Source organism: Kluyveromyces marxianus, chromosome 4 (genome assembly GCF_001417885.1).
Source record: "Kluyveromyces marxianus DMKU3-1042 DNA, complete genome, chromosome 4".
Classification (NCBI taxonomy): Eukaryota; Fungi; Ascomycota; class Saccharomycetes; order Saccharomycetales; family Saccharomycetaceae; genus Kluyveromyces; species Kluyveromyces marxianus.
In genome coordinates this window covers 316,378-334,116 of record NC_036028.1, presented here as the reverse complement: position 1 = coordinate 334,116, position 17,739 = coordinate 316,378, and the positions used below count along the sequence as shown (strand labels likewise).

The window sequence follows — 17,739 nt, the reverse complement described above, 5'->3', positions numbered from 1 at the left end:
ATATGCTGTGCCCGTTTAAGCTTTGTTAAATGTGGTGGTTTCAGTACGATGATTGTGGATTAGCTGTGTACTTTCTGGGTACTTTTTTTGAATCTGTGGCATTCCACACATTTTCTTGTAGAAAAAAAACATGGCAATTGTTCTTTGTTTCGATTAAAGTCACGTGTGATTTTATGACAGTGAATAATTCATACAACTTGCTACCTGCATTACCTGTATTATTTGCTTTTCAAGCCGATTGAATGTGGATTGAGAAAGTTGACGCTGACAAGTCACGTGTTTTTGATGGTGAAATAGGACTTTGCTGTGCTCCACCACCTTTATTGACACTTAAATCAATGTCATTATTTGGAGTTATGGTGACTATCTGCCGTAGAGGCATTAGATAATAGGTTGATAACGTTGTGGGTAGAGAGACAGAATTTTTGATCGGAATCAATTGGATTCTTGGCTTGGCAGCTGATTTATTACGAAGAACATCGAGATCTGAGTTCAGCGCGGTCACTGCGGACGCTAACCTTGTGGAGGGCAGTGGTGTAGGACATCTGGATTCTATTTTTTGTGTTTCGAGATTTACCAAGATTAACTCAATTGGAGTGACAAAAAGTGCACGGGGTAATTTTGAAAGTCCCTGAATTATTTGGACATCGCATATTGGGGTAGTAGAATCACTTTTACCATAGTCTGTGTCTTCTAATTCAATGAATTTCGGTTGTTCGTACTCAGCAGATATTTGCTTTTTCAACCACCTCAATGTGTAGTCCCTCATTATCCTATCAAATTCTGTCTGGGTTTGAATAAATTCACGAGGGAAGGTGTTTTTGACCCATTCATATTGATTTTGCGGTACCATATCTGATGTTAGAAAATCCTCCACAGTACTGAGATACAATCTTTTCTTTAGTGATGCAGAACTCTCAGTAGTGCCTCCAGACCGTCCTGCAGAATTACTGTTACCGTTTGACCCGCCTACCCCTGTAGTAGCTGGCGAGGAAGAAGATGTCTGTCGTCTGTCTTTTTCCATTTTTGAAAGACGTTCTGTGATAACTTGAATCCATTCAAAACCCACATTGTGACTCTTCTTGACTTTCATCAATTCAGCGGTTTGTACTCTTAACGATTTTAGCATTCGTAAGGTGTGTTGTCTTAGTTCACTGGTGAATCCTTTCTCTTCTGGGAATGAAATCAACGTGATAGCCTCGCACAAAGCCTCTATAGTAGCAGCTAGAACCACCATTCTTTCTATCAATGGTAACATACATGACACTATAAGACTGATACTGTTGGAGCACAAGTTCATAGAGAGAGATTGCCATTTTTCTATTCTGAAGCTTTGCAACTGTATCTCATGAAGCTCTTGCATTAATTCGGGGTCTGTTATTCCAACATAGAATAACTCTTGTAAGGCTTTCCTGTGTGCTTCTTTCCAGAGAGTATCAACAAATTGGAAGTACGGATCCACTAGCTTCATACCGATGTGTCTATGTAATTGTTTCAAATATTTCATCAGAGCGCCGTACTCCTGAGTGGTTTTGATTAACTTATAGAAATTCTGATCTTGTAAAAACGTCAAATTAACAATCTGATATTGCGAAGCCTTATTCATACAGAGAAACTTTCCTACAGAAACCCTCATCAATCGATTAATATCCTTTGGAAGCTTTAACTTATCTCCGAGCTTAATATTAAGTGTGCCTTCAATGGATAACACTAGTTTATTCGTCTTTGCATCAATCGATGCAAAAACATCGATAACTCCCTTGCCGGCAGAATCATTACCTAAAATAAGTTCGTTATCCAATTGATTCTTTACTGTATCCCATTTATTGAGCTTTGGCATGTATTTAAGCAAAGCACCTTCTGTCATTGAGTACCTATCGTCTTCTAGCTGTATAGAATCGTAAAATATGCACTTCGTTCTGGTGCCTTTCGGCATAAAGGTCAACTGTTTGACTAGTTCTCTTCCTTCTTTATAGACTAACACACTGCCATTATTATAGTTACAGAAGAGCTGAGTTCCAAACCATCTAACATCTATAAGTCTGCGGTTCTGTTCCTTGTTCCCTACTTTGTTTATCAAGTACCCGCCATTACTTCTGTAAATCTCAAGTTCACTTCCTGTATTCCACAAACACACCAGCGATTGATCTTCAGAGATACTGATCGAGTATCCATTTATATACTTCCTTAAAAGAACTTGGGAATTCACAATGAAGTCCATCGCCGAGGAAGTCATCGCTTTATTATACTCTTTCCCTCCTTTACTGTTTGTGGTGGTTTTTACTCTTTAACCAACTCTGCGCTTATATTTCGTATTTTTATTGATGTTATGAAAACTAACCTTCAACTCAATGTCAACCAGAGCAAATGCAGAAAGGAAAGAATAAATAAAAGGTAGGAAACCACTAGTAGTGACCCACCCTATTAAATATGTTTGCAAAGGAACCGCATATCAAACCGCTCTCAAATTTGAAGAATAGTGATAGGAAGAAGTTACAAGCTACAATAAAGAGTAAGATTAATGAAAATTATTCTTTGCCTACACCAGTAATCAAGCAAACAAGCTTTCAAGTGCAGAACTTAGCCGGATTCATCTACACAGATGAGACGAACAAGCCAATTTGGTTCAAAACAAAGTTTGAGGATCAATTATACCCTACCATATATAACTTATGGAAATTTCAAGAGCAATTGCTTCCCATCATTTTAACTCATGATTTTGTCATCGAGGAGCATATACTAGGCGGTGCTAACTTAATGCTTCCTGGAACAGTTCCACCATTTGATAGTAGAATAAAGAAAGGCACTGTTGTAGGTATTGCATCAACGAAAGAACCTTTGCTTGTTAAAGCGGTAGGTGTGGCAGAGATGGATCTTTACGGCATAACACACGTTATAGGGACTAAAGGTATAGCTGTAAGAGTGGTACACTATTTAGATGACGGATTATTCAAAGCATTTAAAGTAGACATTGATCCACCAGTATTTGAACATATTGATACCGGTAGCAGTAATCGTGAAGATGAAGTAGAATCTTCAACTAATATCGAATCAGAAGGGGAAGAAGAAGAAGGGGAAGAAGAAGAAGCAGAAGAAGAAGAGGAAAAGGAGGGAAGAAACGAAAACGATGAAGAAGTTGAAGAATTGGCTGAAACTTTAGATCAATTGAGTTGCGAAGACGTCGATCACATGTTGCTTCGCGCAGTGAAATATACAATCAAATTCGATAGCAAGGTCACACTACCTATGGTTGCATCCACATTTATATCCAACCATGTATTGAAAAATCTACCAGACGTCGACACCAGTGTTGTAAACCTAAAGAAATCATCCTGGAAGAAGGCCACTAAATTCCTCAAATATTTGGAGGATGAAGGTTACATCAAGTTAAAGGGGAAGAACGATAATTTCACTGTCATATCAATCGATAAAAATCATAAAACCCTAGAAAATATGGAACCTTATAAGACGCTTGCGTCCTCAGTCAAGAAATCAACAGGTACCGAAAATAGCAACAGCGCAAAAAAAAAGAATTCTGCATACAGTGGTGAGAACTTGTATAAACCCATGAGTAGTGCGCAAAAACTCATCATCGAAACCACTGGAGATGTTCCAAAACAGTATTACACCCAACAAGAACTCAAAAAGATTTTGGACTCATATATCTCACAGAAAAAGTTAATAGACCCAAACAATAAATCGCTGGTCAAATTTGACGACACACTTTTCAAAATGTCAAATAAATCTACACAGAATGGCGGAATTAATTCTATTTCCAGAGCATTGTTACTTTCTCCTACTTTTCTCTCCAAAAATTTTAACACATACCATCAAATATACAAACCAGATGGATCTCCTTTACTAAAATCTCCCGAAAAGGGCACGATTCCCAACATTGAAATCGTCACAGAAAAGAAAATTGGTAGAAAGATCATCACAAGAGTCAGTAACTTCGAAAAGTTCAAAATTGACGATGAAGAATTGGCTGCAGCCCTAAGAAAAAAGTGCAGCGGATCCACCACCATCGGAGAGTCAAAGACACTAAAGACGAAAGAGGTCCAGGTCCAGGGACCACACGGCGCCATTGCAATATCTATTCTAAATGATTACGGTATTCCAACAAAATGGATATCCTTCGAGAACAAAGTTAAACCAAAACAAAAAAAGAAAATATGATCCATCATTGACTACTGTCTAATCGTCATATATCTATAAACAACATACTCTATGTATCATTTAGTTAAGAGGTTCAACGTCTATGACAATAGGTACTACACTACATATTGCGACAAATAAGAGGTTACCCGAATCTGATGAAGATTTAACATCAAAAAATTTTCCAGGTTTTGTCTTAATAGTAGCGAAATCTTGAAAAATCAGTTAGCTGTAGAGGATATGATGAAAAAGCATCGAATTCTATATAATTTATGTCAATGCCTATTGTAGAGCTCCGTATTATCATATAGAGTAATCACAACATTTGGTTACATAAATCATACCACTACGCTCGGGAAAGTTTCAAAGAATCTCATGATGTGGCCAAGGTTGTTCACCAGACAATTTCAAACTACGGCCTTCCGTTTGGCGGAAGAATCCTCTAGTAAGTTATCTAGAGAGCAAATAAGGAAGAAGGAGTTGCGTAAGATGGCACAAAGAAGACTACAAGCAAAAACACCTGCTAGCGAACATCCTTTATATATGCCAGTTTCTCAAGCTTTGAGATACTTGCGTGCGATTGAAGTTGGGCAACCAGCCAGTCAACAGACAATAACACTCAGCACAATTATAGTTTCAGAGAGAGGTGTTCCTCCACTCACAGGTAATGTGTCCTTCAGTAAGCCGCTAAAGGAAGTTAAAGTTGCTGTGTTCACTAATGACGAGGCTCAGACAGCTTTAATGAAGGATACATACAAAGTCCATTTGGTTGGTGGAACGGACTTGTTAAACCAGATCAAGGAAGGTAAAGTCAACATTGATTTCGATAAGGCATTCGCAACCCCAGATGTTGTTCCTCAACTTGCACAACTTGGTAGAATTTTAGGTCCTCGTGGTCTACTCCCCACTGTGAAGAAGGGTACTGTTGCTGAAAATCTTGAATCTTTGGTTCAAGAAAACATGAACTCTGTCCCATTCAGACAACGTGGTAATAGCATCAGCTTAGGAGTTGCTAAGACATACTTTAGTGATAGAGAAGTCTTAGAAAATCTTTTGGCTACTGAAAAAGCTTTCAAAGAGGCCATCGCTAGCCAACAAACAAAGAAACCAAGTATATTAGGCCAAACAACTCTGACAAGCACCCACGGTCCAGGTATTGTTATTGACTTCGCTTAATCTTCAATTTTATTATAAAATGCATGTACATAGAAAATAAATAGTGTAAGCTGGAGTAATTTCCATATAATCACGAAGAATTAACTTAAATTATGAACTCGCATATGTATGATATGTTCAATTATGTACAGGTTTGATATTTTTATAGCTTTGTTATGATCAGTAGGTGAGATACCATCTACCCTTGGCCTTTCTTCTCTTCAGTATTTGCTGACCTGACTTTGATCTAGCTCTTGCTAGGAAACCAACTCTTCTTTTCCTCTTCAAAGTACTTGGTTGGAAAGTATTACCTCTACTTTTCCATCTTCTTTGAGTTAGGTCAAATAAAGTACCAAAAACAGATACTCTAGTGCCTTGGGGTTGATTGTTTAATGTTACTTCCATAGGATTGGTGTGCATCAAAGGTCTGTGGATGCTACCATTCAAAGACCTTAGTGGTGAAAAACTAGACAAGCTAGTAAATGTACGTTTTGGCATCCATTGGACCAGGTTTTTGGCTAGAAAGCTCATATCTGATTTAATATCACTGCGAGTAGTTTTCAATCGACAATATACTCCCGGTCAACACCTGGAACAAGTTCTTTAGTTTCCCTTTGTTATTCTTGAATGCTTCTTTGGTTTCGATTGACATCAAATTTTTTTTTTTTCAAATAAAAAAACTGATGTAGCTTAATTATGTATGATTAACAAACCCAATTAAATAAAACTAAGATGAATTTGAGCTAAATCTGACGCTGCCATAAAACGGTCTTAATAATACCTGGTGTGATATTTAGAAGTATGACATCGTTGATGGGGAGAATTCGGATGTAGAGCTTTAGTGTAGTTGATAAAAAAACTCTAATATATTTTAAACAATTTAAAAGTGTAGAATCGTTTTTTCTATTTACAATGAAGATGTAGTTCTAATGAGCTACTTTTATATTTTTAGTTCATCCTCTGGTTGATTTCCCAGTACAAACCCATCTCTAGCCAAATCACTTATTTTAAATTCTCCATCTTTGAAGAGAAATGCTTTACTGCTAATGGCCTTATATAGTCTTCGTACAGGCCGAATGGTGAAAGGATCGTGAATAATTGACTGTAGTGTGTACTCTGATTCCTCGCTTATGGGCGGGTTCTGAAGGTAGAGAGTCTCAGTAACAAATTGTACCTTTTTTCTGAATAAGTTGTCAATTCTAACATCTGCTATATCGTAGCCATCAGGTTTCATTCCAATCTCGACAATTGGAACAGGGAGTTTCTTGGTTGCACAGAGTTTTGGATTGATTTTTAGGAAGAGATAGTGTTTGAAGGTAAGCTGCAGTATTTGATCTCTTTGTTCTTTTGAAAGATCGAGGCGTTCCTTTGAGTTTTGGAAATTCAGTTTCTCAACACCCGTTAATTGAGCAACCTTTTCTTCATTAAACTTTTTAGATTTTGGTGGGCCTAACCATCTATGACGGTCGTAGGTTTGGTGCGAAAGCACGTTGGGGTTTTTTTGCGACCATAACATCGCGAGAGAGTTCACATTTACGTTCTCTATATCTAAGATCGAATGCTGAAACTCATATGGCCAAAACTTAGCTAGCTCTTCCGGGTAGTCCCGAAGACCTTGTAAATATGGGGGTAGTTCATTCAACATATGAAAATGTACAGAATACACCAGCCTTTCCAATGTCTTTCTCGTAGGTGTTTCATTGAATTGTTGAAGTTTGCCCAACGTTATCCTTTGCGCATAAGTAGGATTTGATGTGATGCTAGCAAGAGCATCTTTGGTAATAGGATGCAAGCTTTCGTAGAGTTTTGCAACTCGCCTTAATTGGGCCCTTGACATAGTGACTTCAAAAAGAAGTGTTTAATATATCAAACAAAACTCGACCGATCAACAGTTACCTTAATATGTACGGTTTGATGCTGAGCTTATTATTCTTTTTGGTGAAGCAATCTGATACCAAAAGGCTAACGAAATCACTGGCAGGGAAAGAGCGAAAGCTATATTGAAAAAACACCCTTGGTTGGATGGAGACGGCAAATGCAGCAAAACACACAATACCGTACTTACACTCCAGCTGTCTTCAGTCTTTGAAGAATGATTATTTAGTTTCTGTCACGATGCGATGAGATGTGAATGTTAGCGTTTGTAGAAGCAAGAGGTAATTTCGTACACCACATACAATCCGTCATGAGTATGCGAAAAAAAAAAAAAAAATGGTGTATGATATTGAAAACAACAACACAAATAAACAAGAAACGATTAGCACGATAGATTACAAACACGAGAATTAAAAACTGGAAAAGAGAGACAAGGATATTTGTAAACGTTCCAAAACATCAACACGATTTAGACAAGCTGATATTTAAGATAGGCTTTTGTTTTAGGGTAGAAACGAGCAAAGAGGATCAGTTTTGGCTATGGGTAACGAAGGAAAGGAAAATGAAATCTCCGTCCAGGAGTACGATAATACATCAGGGCTTAGGACACCTTTAAACCAAGTCAAACGCAGTGATTCTATGATTCGTGGGAATAGGAGACCATTGGCAAGTAAGGATAATAATAGAACTCAATCCATGCTGAGTGTGAAAAACAACGCAGTGGGTAGTCATGTAGATCATACGCTAAAAAGGCCAGCCAGCAATCTGGTCAAAAATATGCCAGAGAATAAGCTGAAGAAATATGGAAGCGTGTTAGGGATGAATAGCTTTATGCCCAGAACCAAGTCTTTGGTTCTGAAGGATACAGAACTGAATGAGAGAAGCGAAGAAGAAGAAGAAGAAGAAAACGACGAAGAAGATCTACCATTGTTTTCTACGGGAAACAAAACTGGATTGGGATTAGGATTTGGCAGTGGGCTCAAAGCTCTCATAAAAGAAAAAGAGGACGAACTACAGATTGAATATGCACCTAAAAGACAGGAAGAGCTACCGCACGTACCCAATGGGTATGAACCTTTTGACCAGGAGTCAATAGAAAAACTCAAGAATCACAAATCTCCATTCCAGGTGGATCCATTACACTTTGACAAAGATGAATACAATAATGATAACGATTTAGGCACTGAACCACAACTTCTAAGTATAGAATCACCCAAAGATGACATAATATCCCCATACAAGCATAGCGGTGATTATCATAATCAACATAGTAGTACTACGATGGAACTGGCGTCCGATAACGAGAGTATCACTATAGATCTCGGCGAAGAGTACAAGGGAAACGGATTGAATATAAGTGAGCTAAACTCTCTATTAGATTAGATTAGAATCAAATGCAAATACGTGTATTTCTACCACATCCATACTATATACATGAAAAAAATTATTTGTTAAGATGCAACTATCCCTATATCTTCTCTTCTCGAAACGCATAATGGCATATACGGATAGAAAAATAATGAACATAAGGTGTGAAAAATGTTTGTGATTCGTTTCAATTTTTTTTAGTTTTAATTCTTTATATTACTTCATTTCTGTCCCGATTCACTTCTGTAGGTCATTCATTGCGTAGCACATTCCGAAGGCATCTGTGTGTAATCATTATCAAATGCACTCTGGCGTTGCTCTTCTTGCTGCTGTTTGTTGAATTTTTCTCTTTCTTGTGCTAGGTAATCAGGTAATTCATCATGAGACTGCAAAATCGAGTATTTGAAAACCTCTTCTGTGTTTAAGGGATCAGGCTGCTTAGATTCTTTTGACTTTAGCCCAGGCAAAATGTTTCTCAAAGCAGTTATTTCTGATTTTTCGTTGAACCAGTTGTCCTTGGGGAACTCGATGTTTATTTTCACGTACATGTCGCCAAAGCTAGCGCCGTTCGAAATAGGCCAGCCTTCGCCTTCAAACTTAAAGTAATTTCCGGGTCTCACAACTTTCCCCGGTGGTATGGTCAAATGTAATCTTCTATTATCAAAGGTCTCACACACAGTAGTAGAAAAGCCAGTCAAAGCATCTACTAGTGATATGTTCAAAGTACAATGTAAGTCGTTGCCCTTTCTTTCCAACTGATGGGAACCCGACGAATCTTCCTCTATTACAACCACAACGTCACCAGTTTCCTTCCCGTACTCCATATCAGCCATCTGGGGCAGCCTGAACTCATCTCCGTGGCGCGATCCCCTCGAAATATAAACCGTCTGGGGTTTCTCTTCAACTACAAGACCCTTTCCGGCACAATGCTTACATCCATCCGAAGATGACTTCTTTCTGTATTTTCCCTTACCTTTACATGTATCGCATACAACACGTTCCTTCACCATGTATCCACCAGCAAGACGAGTGATACGCTCCTTGAACCCTTGTGCATTACACGACGTACAATATATCTCGGGCTTTTGGAAATGCTTCTTGCGCAACCCTGTGCCACCGCAGTGCGCACAAAGACACTTTCTTTTCAACTGGAACGTCACCGTCTTCCCCATATAGAGCTGTTTCGTCGTCATCTTGTAATTGATCCTCGAGTCAGGCGTCCTCATACTCTCAGCCTCTGGCTGTCCAAAACTACCGCCTCCAAAGCCCGCACCATAGCCCTGGCCTTGGCCCTGTTGCCTCTGGTACTGCTGAAAGAAATTCATAAAGTCATCGAATTCATAATCCTCTTCTGGACCACCGGCCCCGAATCCCGCATCTCCATACGTATCATACTTCTCCCTCAATTCAGGATCGCTGAGAATCTCATATGCTGCCGTAATTTCCTTGAACTTGGCCTCACTCTCCTCTCTCTCGTCTTCATCCACAATTTTGTCTGGATGATATTTCAATGCCAGTTTCCTGTACGCCTTCCGGATCTCCACCTCGCTAGCACCCGTCTCTATCTCCAAAACTTCATAAAGGCTTTGAACCATCTTTATCCCTGGTCCCTCTGGGCAAAAACCTAATACTAGTGTATGTCTTACCTCTTTTTACCTTGCATCCATTGTGTGTGCCATCCATTTATTTGCTGTTATAAACTTTAAGCTGCGATGCCAGGTGCTAGATGTGATTGATGCGCACAACTGTGCTGTGGGGCGAAAAGAAAAGCCGAAAAGCTGAAAACATGAAAAAAAAAAAAAAAAAGGAAAAATGGAGATTCTGAGGTTCGAACGGACAATGGAAAAAATCACATGACCTAAAACTAATTAAAAAAATATGATATTTTTTCCGTATCTTCCATTCAAAGGTTACCCGGACGGAACATATAGTTCCCGCGGCATTCCAACATCTCTTTTTTCCCTCAGCATCGTATGTGTGGCGTCGTCGTCGCTACGAGCTTCCTGTGCTGGCTGGCTCCAGACGCTTAAAAGGGGAACGCGCTAAAGTGGAAGTTGATCACCGTCCGGTAATCAAAAAACAACAACACAACAGCATACATACTGACCCATCTTGCCATTCAATTGTCGTCCAAAACGATAGAGCCCCCCAGAGATATACAGATAGACAGAGGGAAAGAAAGCCTTGGTTTTAGCCCTGGCTTTGGCCTTGGCCTTAGCGAGGGTGGAGATTAATGTGCGCCTCGAGTTGTCATATTCGGCATCGATAGATTACACATCGCGTACCTCGACAAAGATGCTGTTTTCTACATCAGCTTCAAGAAAGTATATATAGGATATCTCTATTAGTGCTAGTTTACAGTTCATCCTCCCTAAGCATAGCATATACGATGTATCTTTGACAATTCCACAACACCATACAAGAAGGTCCCTTAGACTCAAGGATACACATCGCCTGTGACTATTTGTAGTGCAGGTTTTAGTTTTTTTTTTTCGGGAAATTTTTTTTTTTCGCTCATTGCAGTTTTCTCGTTCGCTTTCGGGAAATTAAATTGGATTACAGCGCCGATCGGGATTCGAACCTCATCTCATCCCATCTCACCAGTGTAACAAATCGTTACCCTTACCTGATCCAAAAACAGAATAAAATATCACGAGCTTTCGCAGCTAGTTTTCAATTTTTTTTTTTTTTTTTCACTTTTTTCTTTGGTTTGACTGACTGATCATTCGGTATAACCAAAGGTCATCAATTTCGAAGATATATTCGTTTGTTAAAGGGAAAAAAACATTTTTGACGTATTTTTTTCGTCCACGCCTATTTACCCTGTTTGCGCCTCGCCGTTTTTCCGGAATATAGCTCAAACTTGCCTGTGCCGGAATAAATTTTTTGGGATTTCTTTTTTAACAAGTGACGATCATCGGTCATTTGTTTTAACTGACTCATACATATCACGTTCATCGCTTGTTGGCCTGGGCTCTTTTTTTTTTCCTTCCTTTCTTTCTCTGTTTTGTAAAGCTTGGAAAAAGGCGTTTTATTGATCGTTTTAGGAATTGGAATACAGCCTGCGTGGTTCTTCATTGGTTCCTTAATTTCTTTCCTTGTAGCATTGCCCCGTCGCTAGCCAGTTCGAAGGAAATTTTTGGTCAATTCGTCATTTCGTCATTCTTTCTTGAAAGTTTGCGTTTGTGAGTGAGTAAGTGCCTAAATCCGGCTTTTAGTACCTACCCATCTGGCATATTCTGTCTGTCATTCAGTTTGAAGAATTGTCATTCATTGGAGCTTTGTTTTGAAGTTACGCATTTTGAATAAATACTTTTGGCAATCCATTCGTCTAGTCTTTTACTTTTAATCCTTTCGCCATGTTGTCTGCCAGAACTTGTTTGAACGCTAAGTCCCAACTTGGTGTGTTCAAGCTAACTTTGAAAGCAAGCAGTATAGTAAGTGCATCTACGTCTAGTGCTACATTAAGAATAGTTGTTATGCCATCGATATCAAATTTACAACAATATAATAATTACTCCACGAGCCCGAAACCAGCTCCAAAGCTCACTCTTGATGATGTGAACGAAAACATCTTGAAGGCTAAGTACGCTGTTAGAGGTAGAATTCCTATGAGAGCCGAAGAGTTGAAGGCTCAGTTGAAGAAAGACCCAGCTTCGCTGCCTTTCAAGAAGATCATCAACGCCAACATCGGTAATCCTCAACAGTTGGACCAAAAGCCATTGACTTTCTACAGAGAGGTCTTGTCTCTACTGCAGCACCCAGAGTTGCTGGACGAAGCCGACGAGACTTTGTTGTCTCTTTACAAAATCGACTCCATTCAGCGTGCCAGAAAGCTTCTGGAGGAAGTTGGTGGTTCTGTTGGTGCGTATTCGCAATCACAGGGTGTGCAAGGTATTCGTGAGACCGTCGCCAGTTTCATCACCAAGAGAGATGACGGCGAAATTGCATATCCTGAAGATATTTTCTTGACTGCAGGTGCTTCCGCCGCAGTTTCATACATCCTTTCCATGCTATGTAAGGGCCCTAGTACTGGTGTGTTGATCCCTATCCCACAGTATCCATTGTACACAGCTTCATTGGCGTTGAACAATTCAAAACCTCTTCCATACTACCTAAGAGAAGAGGAGAACTGGTCCACCGACCCAGAAGAGATTGAAGAAGTCGTCCAAGATGCTATTAAAAAGGGTGTCAAACCAACCTGTTTGGTCGTTATTAACCCAGGTAACCCAACAGGTGCTATCTTGTCCGTCAACGCTATCGAATCGATCTTTGAAATCGCTGCCAAATACGGTATCGTTGTCATTGCTGATGAAGTTTACCAAGAAAATATTTTCAAGGGCTCCAAGTTCAATTCGATGAAGAAGGTGCTCAGAAACTTGCAAAAAGTTCACCACGGTAAATTCGACAACGTCCAATTGGCTTCCTTGCACTCGATCTCCAAGGGTGTGTCTGGTGAATGTGGTCAAAGAGGTGGCTACATGGAATTGGTTGGCTTCAGCCATGAAATTAGACAAGTGTTCTTAAAGTTGGCCTCTATCTCCCTATGTCCTGTCGTTACCGGTCAAGCCTTGGTCGACCTCATGGTCTCTCCTCCAAAACCGGGTGATGCCTCATACGAACAAGATCAACAACAACGTAATCACATTCACGAAGCATTGGAAGAGCGTGCCACTAAATTGTTTGAAACCTTCTCTCGCTTAGAAGGTATCGAATGCCGTAAGCCTCAAGGTGCTATGTACTTGTACCCCAAGCTAGATCTTCCTTTCAAGGCCATCCAAGAAGCTTCACACAAGGAAATGGAACCAGATGAATTCTATTGTAGTGAACTACTAGAACACACTGGTATCTGTACAGTGCCTGGTTCTGGTTTCGGTCAAGTACCAGGGACTTACCATCTAAGAACCACTTTCTTGCCTCCTGGAACTGAATGGGTTGACGCATGGGAAAAGTTCCACAGAGAGTTTTACGACAGGTATCGTGATTAAATGATGATGATGATTTTATTTGTATTTCTACTATAAGCATTTTTGATCTTTCATCCCCTCCCTTCTATTCCAGCGCCTTTTTATGTTTTCTGTTTACAGAAGAAAAGCGCAGACTTTCACTTACCTTTCTGCTCTGAAATATTGTAAAACAATGACCACTCGTTATAAAGAATTTGTTTCTTCATCAAGGGCAATTGCAAAGGAAGGTTCTACTTTGAACAATTTTTTTCTTCCGTTTCTTCTTCACTTCATTTCTACTCTGCATTGGACGGAGTCCTCAAATATAATATAGTATTATTACATGCGTTCAATTACAAAAGACATTTTCCTCCATAGAAGGATGGATAAATATAGTAAGTATATTTTACATATTTTTAAAAGTTTTCAGTTTCGATAGATGTATTCTTTTATCTGTTAAACATTTTTTGCCAACGACGTTATGATGCTACTGAGTAACTTTCATTCTTCATATTTTAGGTATCTTTTTTACACCTTTCATTAGCTATTAGATTTATGTTTCTTCTTTGTCGCAATGTCGTACTGCCCTTCCTGATTTCTCTTTTTCAATGGATGGATTGATTCTACAGGACTATCGGAATTGGCATCATCCTCTTCCTCTTCTTCCTCCTCTTCTTCCTCCTCTTCCTCATCATCTTCCTCATCCTGTTCTTCGCCATCGTCAAAATCCTCAAACGATAATAGATTAGGATTATTCTGGTCTTCCAAATAGATCATCCCTCCTGTTTCTTCAAACTGCACAACATGGTGTCCCATAAGGGTAGCTATTATTCTCCTTTGTAATGTTCTGAATTTTCGGTTAAGGTTAGGGATCGATGCGCATAACATGTCGCTTGGAACCCCACGAACCCTATCACAATATGTTTGATTGATTCGGTGAACCGCTAATTTCAAGCACATATTCCAATCTTTCAAACAAGCCTTCTTGTTCTGAAGCAATAAGGTCTTTAATCTCTTTATACCACTCTTTTGGAAACTAGTAGAACTATTCATTCCTAGCCCAATCTTGATTTTGTACTTTCTAGCAATGTGCTCACAAACGTCAAACATATCCTGCTTGTCCAACGTACAAGTATCGATAAATATTGGCATCCGTACCATAGTAAAGAAGAGCTTGGCCATTGTAGGAAGTAATGTCGACAATTGGACGCTCTTCAAAGGTTCTAACCAAACATATCTCGAATAATAATCTCTACAATACAGCACATAAGGATACTTGTTCTCAATTTTCAACGGCGAGCCCTCAGTTTCAGGATCAAAGGGGGCAAATATCTCAATATGACACCGTCCTAAGGGAACCAAGTTGGCGTGTATATTCTCGTGTTTGAATTTTTTATGCTGTTTAGATGACCCTTCCTTGATACATTTTGAACAATAAGAAGTCGCCAGCTTGCAAAAATACTGAGTCACATTGGCGTAGTAGCTCGAAAGAATATTGTAGACAACTTTGGGAGAAGCATGGTTGTTAAGAATATGTGTGGATATGATGAGATCAAACAATTTGTTAGGCTCATATACCACAAGATCTCGTCTTTTCACATCGTGAAGTAAATTATCGTGTACGTAGTACCGTCTTTTAAGAAGCACAAACTTATTCTCCACTGTCGAAGGGTTCACCTTATCACTAACTTGCAATAAATTCTCCTTCGTTAGCGAATCAGACACTAATAGATCGTACATAGGTTGCGTCAATTGACCTTTAACAGTATTGATTTCTTTCTCTATTTGATGTCTTCCATCTGATAACAATTCCGTATCCAAATCTGCTTTTAAGTCCATAACATCAACCCCCATTCTAGGTACCACGAAATCGCCCTCATCTTCCTCACTCGCTTCTGTGAGAGCGTTTGTACTCTTGAACTCATTCTGCTCATTTAAATCATTAGCCGTCATTTAATAGAGTTTTCACCACAACAGCAGGTACACGCCCCCCCAATAGGCTAATAGATTATGCTGTAGCACAATGAAAGAGAAGCAGTAACTCATTAGATGTCACAAGCGCTCTATTATTCGTGTTCAAAATTGATCTTTTGAAGAATACAGGTGTGTTAGAGTTTTGATGTGTTTTTTTTCCTCTAATACTTAATGCCAATAACTGAAACTAGATGAGATGAGATGAGCTACATAGAGAAGAGAAAGTAGAAACAGAGGAGCAAGAAAACGAAGAAGAAGAAGAAGAAGAGAGGAGGAAATATGGGTATTTTTTAAAGCTTCAATCCTTTTTAACTTCATTTTCAATTGGAAGTTCATTGGCCTCAATGTTAGCGTAGGTAACTAAGAGCCAGCTAGGGTACCAACCGACACATAATATATACCATGTCCAACAGCCTAACTGTTGCCAGGCATCAATGAGGGCATAAAATACTTTGGTTCCTGATAGGCTTGGTTCAACGAGGTTGACGACAGCCCATGTGGCTATGAATGGGTTTGATATTAGTACAAGAACAAAGTTTCTAAGAGATAAGCGGATATCTGATTTGAGGATCGTTGTAGTTCTTGTCATTGGGAAAGCAAGAACTCCCATTACCATTGCAAGCGAGTAATTTAGCACTAAGAGTGATGTTAGGACGATTGCCATGTACATATATGCAAATGCCTTGAACCTGTAAGAGAAGGGTTCCTGTATTTTGATGCGATTGCGTAATGCCAAAGGGAGCGCAGCAAGGCCAACGTTTACAAGAAGAAGTAATTCTGCTTGCGGTAGATAGAAAAAAAATTGTGAAGTAATAAATGAGGCCATGAGAGCTATACCAAAAGCCAACGCTGACCAAATATTGTATACCGAGAGTAGGGGAAGACCACTAAATTTATTGTTTAGAACTTGGTCCAAGCAGGCCAAAACGAAAGCAACCGACACTACCACAGCAGTTCCTAAATATGTACCAATGGATACAAAGTATCTTGGAGCAAGCAATAAGTAAAAAAAGAACGATTGATGGAATTTTTCTAGTAAGTTGTTTACCGATCTAGTCAATGCTTCCGGAATACGACCGAAAGTGGTAATATCATGAGGTCCATTAGTACCCACTGCTTTTAAAGTAATAGCCTGGATTCTCCAGCCACTGAAAGCTTCGTTTCCATGACATTTTTTAATACCTGCCAACACAGAATCTTTTATGCCTAGTAACATAGTCTTTAATCTTGAGTTATAATCGTTGTCATCGAGCTCAGCGAAAGGAATCCCATGAATTGAGACCTTCATTCCTTCATGTTCTGTAATATGAACAGCAGTGTTGACCAAATCAAGATTTGGCGTCTCCCCGTTAAGGCCATCGTAGTGTATTTGTACGTAATCAAATCTATCGTTGGTACCAGGGTAATCAAGTACTATAGCTGATTCAATGGAACCTCCAGTAAGATCCAACGAAGTATGATATGCAGTGACCCAGGAACGTAAAGATGCTTTAGGATCCTTACTCAATACAATGATAATGTTCTTGGACCACACAGGCCAACGGGAAAAGAATCTTGTTAGCGAGATAGCTAAAGCAGTACCACCAGTATTGAATTTCCCATCCTCGTTGTACCAAGGTGCAGCGATAACCATCGCTTCGGTACCATCACCCCGTGGCGCATGAAATATTCCATACAAAGTTTCACCATAATTCTCATCCTTATAAACAGACGTTTTCACTCCAAAATCTTGCAACCACTTCGCTACCTCTGCATTAATATCGGGAATTTGAGATACGTGTTGGAAAATGTCCAATTGTGCCCTATATCCTCGCAATATATTCCATTCAGACTCTCTAAAGTAACTGTAGGCCTGAGAAGGCAACAATGCATTCTCTGATATGTAGGTTCTCCTGAATTGCCCATCAGATGGCAACAATATTAACAACCAGCCGACCCCAAATACACAACACAATAATGACAATTGGGTCAACTTCGAAATAAGTTTCGGAATGAGCCCTATCGAAATAATTCGACGTTGCAGTTTTTCCACTAACGCCATGTTTTATCCAATTGTCGATATGCACCGTCACTAATGAACTATTAAACTCTTACTATTTCATTTTAACCATCTATTAATCATTTGTTTGTTAGTAGTTGAATTCTATTTCAATATAAAAACATTTAATACTTAACAACAATTCATCGGCTAATGCATATATATAGAAGAAAAGATTAAAGAGAAACTAAATGGGAGCGTAAGGACGGGCTTGAACACTAAGTAAGG

At 39.2% G+C, this 17,739-nt stretch overlaps 10 protein-coding genes across 10 annotated transcripts; 4 read left to right on the top strand and 6 right to left on the bottom strand.

Moving 5' to 3' along the window:
- Window positions 1-229: 229 nt before the first annotated feature.
- Window positions 230-2,236, bottom strand: KLMA_40146 (uncharacterized protein; the record flags this gene model as incomplete). The annotated part of the gene is made up of 1 exon (XM_022819431.1): window positions 230-2,236. The coding sequence occupies one exon, from the start codon at window positions 2,234-2,236 to the stop codon at window positions 230-232; it is 2,007 nt and encodes a 668-aa protein (XP_022675997.1).
- Window positions 2,237-2,430: 194 nt separating this feature from the next.
- On the top strand, window positions 2,431-4,176 carry TMA64 (Tma64p; the record flags this gene model as incomplete). The annotated part of the gene is made up of 1 exon (XM_022819430.1): window positions 2,431-4,176. One exon carries the CDS (start codon window positions 2,431-2,433, stop codon window positions 4,174-4,176), a length of 1,746 nt encoding a protein of 581 aa, XP_022675996.1.
- Window positions 4,177-4,530: 354 nt separating this feature from the next.
- Window positions 4,531-5,331, top strand: MRPL1 (mitochondrial 54S ribosomal protein uL1m; the record flags this gene model as incomplete). The annotated part of the gene is made up of 1 exon (XM_022819428.1): window positions 4,531-5,331. One exon carries the CDS (start codon window positions 4,531-4,533, stop codon window positions 5,329-5,331), a length of 801 nt encoding a protein of 266 aa, XP_022675995.1.
- Window positions 5,332-5,490: 159 nt separating this feature from the next.
- MRX14 (mitochondrial 54S ribosomal protein bL34m) lies at window positions 5,491-5,841 on the bottom strand (the record flags this gene model as incomplete). The annotated part of the gene is made up of 1 exon (XM_022819427.1): window positions 5,491-5,841. The coding sequence occupies one exon, from the start codon at window positions 5,839-5,841 to the stop codon at window positions 5,491-5,493; it is 351 nt and encodes a 116-aa protein (XP_022675994.1).
- Window positions 5,842-6,250: 409 nt separating this feature from the next.
- Window positions 6,251-7,147, bottom strand: GEP5 (Gep5p; the record flags this gene model as incomplete). Its single annotated transcript, XM_022819426.1, has 1 exon — window positions 6,251-7,147. The coding sequence occupies one exon, from the start codon at window positions 7,145-7,147 to the stop codon at window positions 6,251-6,253; it is 897 nt and encodes a 298-aa protein (XP_022675993.1).
- A 578-nt stretch (window positions 7,148-7,725) lies between these two features.
- On the top strand, window positions 7,726-8,568 carry PDS1 (securin; the record flags this gene model as incomplete). Its single annotated transcript, XM_022819425.1, has 1 exon — window positions 7,726-8,568. The coding sequence occupies one exon, from the start codon at window positions 7,726-7,728 to the stop codon at window positions 8,566-8,568; it is 843 nt and encodes a 280-aa protein (XP_022675992.1).
- A 239-nt stretch (window positions 8,569-8,807) lies between these two features.
- Window positions 8,808-10,148, bottom strand: XDJ1 (Xdj1p; the record flags this gene model as incomplete). Its single annotated transcript, XM_022819424.1, has 1 exon — window positions 8,808-10,148. One exon carries the CDS (start codon window positions 10,146-10,148, stop codon window positions 8,808-8,810), a length of 1,341 nt encoding a protein of 446 aa, XP_022675991.1.
- Window positions 10,149-11,912: 1,764 nt separating this feature from the next.
- Window positions 11,913-13,541, top strand: ALT2 (alanine transaminase ALT2; the record flags this gene model as incomplete). Its single annotated transcript, XM_022819423.1, has 1 exon — window positions 11,913-13,541. One exon carries the CDS (start codon window positions 11,913-11,915, stop codon window positions 13,539-13,541), a length of 1,629 nt encoding a protein of 542 aa, XP_022675990.1.
- A 498-nt stretch (window positions 13,542-14,039) lies between these two features.
- FOB1 (replication fork barrier binding protein FOB1) lies at window positions 14,040-15,452 on the bottom strand (the record flags this gene model as incomplete). Its single annotated transcript, XM_022819422.1, has 1 exon — window positions 14,040-15,452. The coding sequence occupies one exon, from the start codon at window positions 15,450-15,452 to the stop codon at window positions 14,040-14,042; it is 1,413 nt and encodes a 470-aa protein (XP_022675989.1).
- Window positions 15,453-15,771: 319 nt separating this feature from the next.
- Window positions 15,772-17,514, bottom strand: GAA1 (GPI-anchor transamidase subunit GAA1; the record flags this gene model as incomplete). Its single annotated transcript, XM_022819421.1, has 1 exon — window positions 15,772-17,514. The coding sequence occupies one exon, from the start codon at window positions 17,512-17,514 to the stop codon at window positions 15,772-15,774; it is 1,743 nt and encodes a 580-aa protein (XP_022675988.1).
- Between the last annotated feature and the right edge of the window lie 225 nt (window positions 17,515-17,739).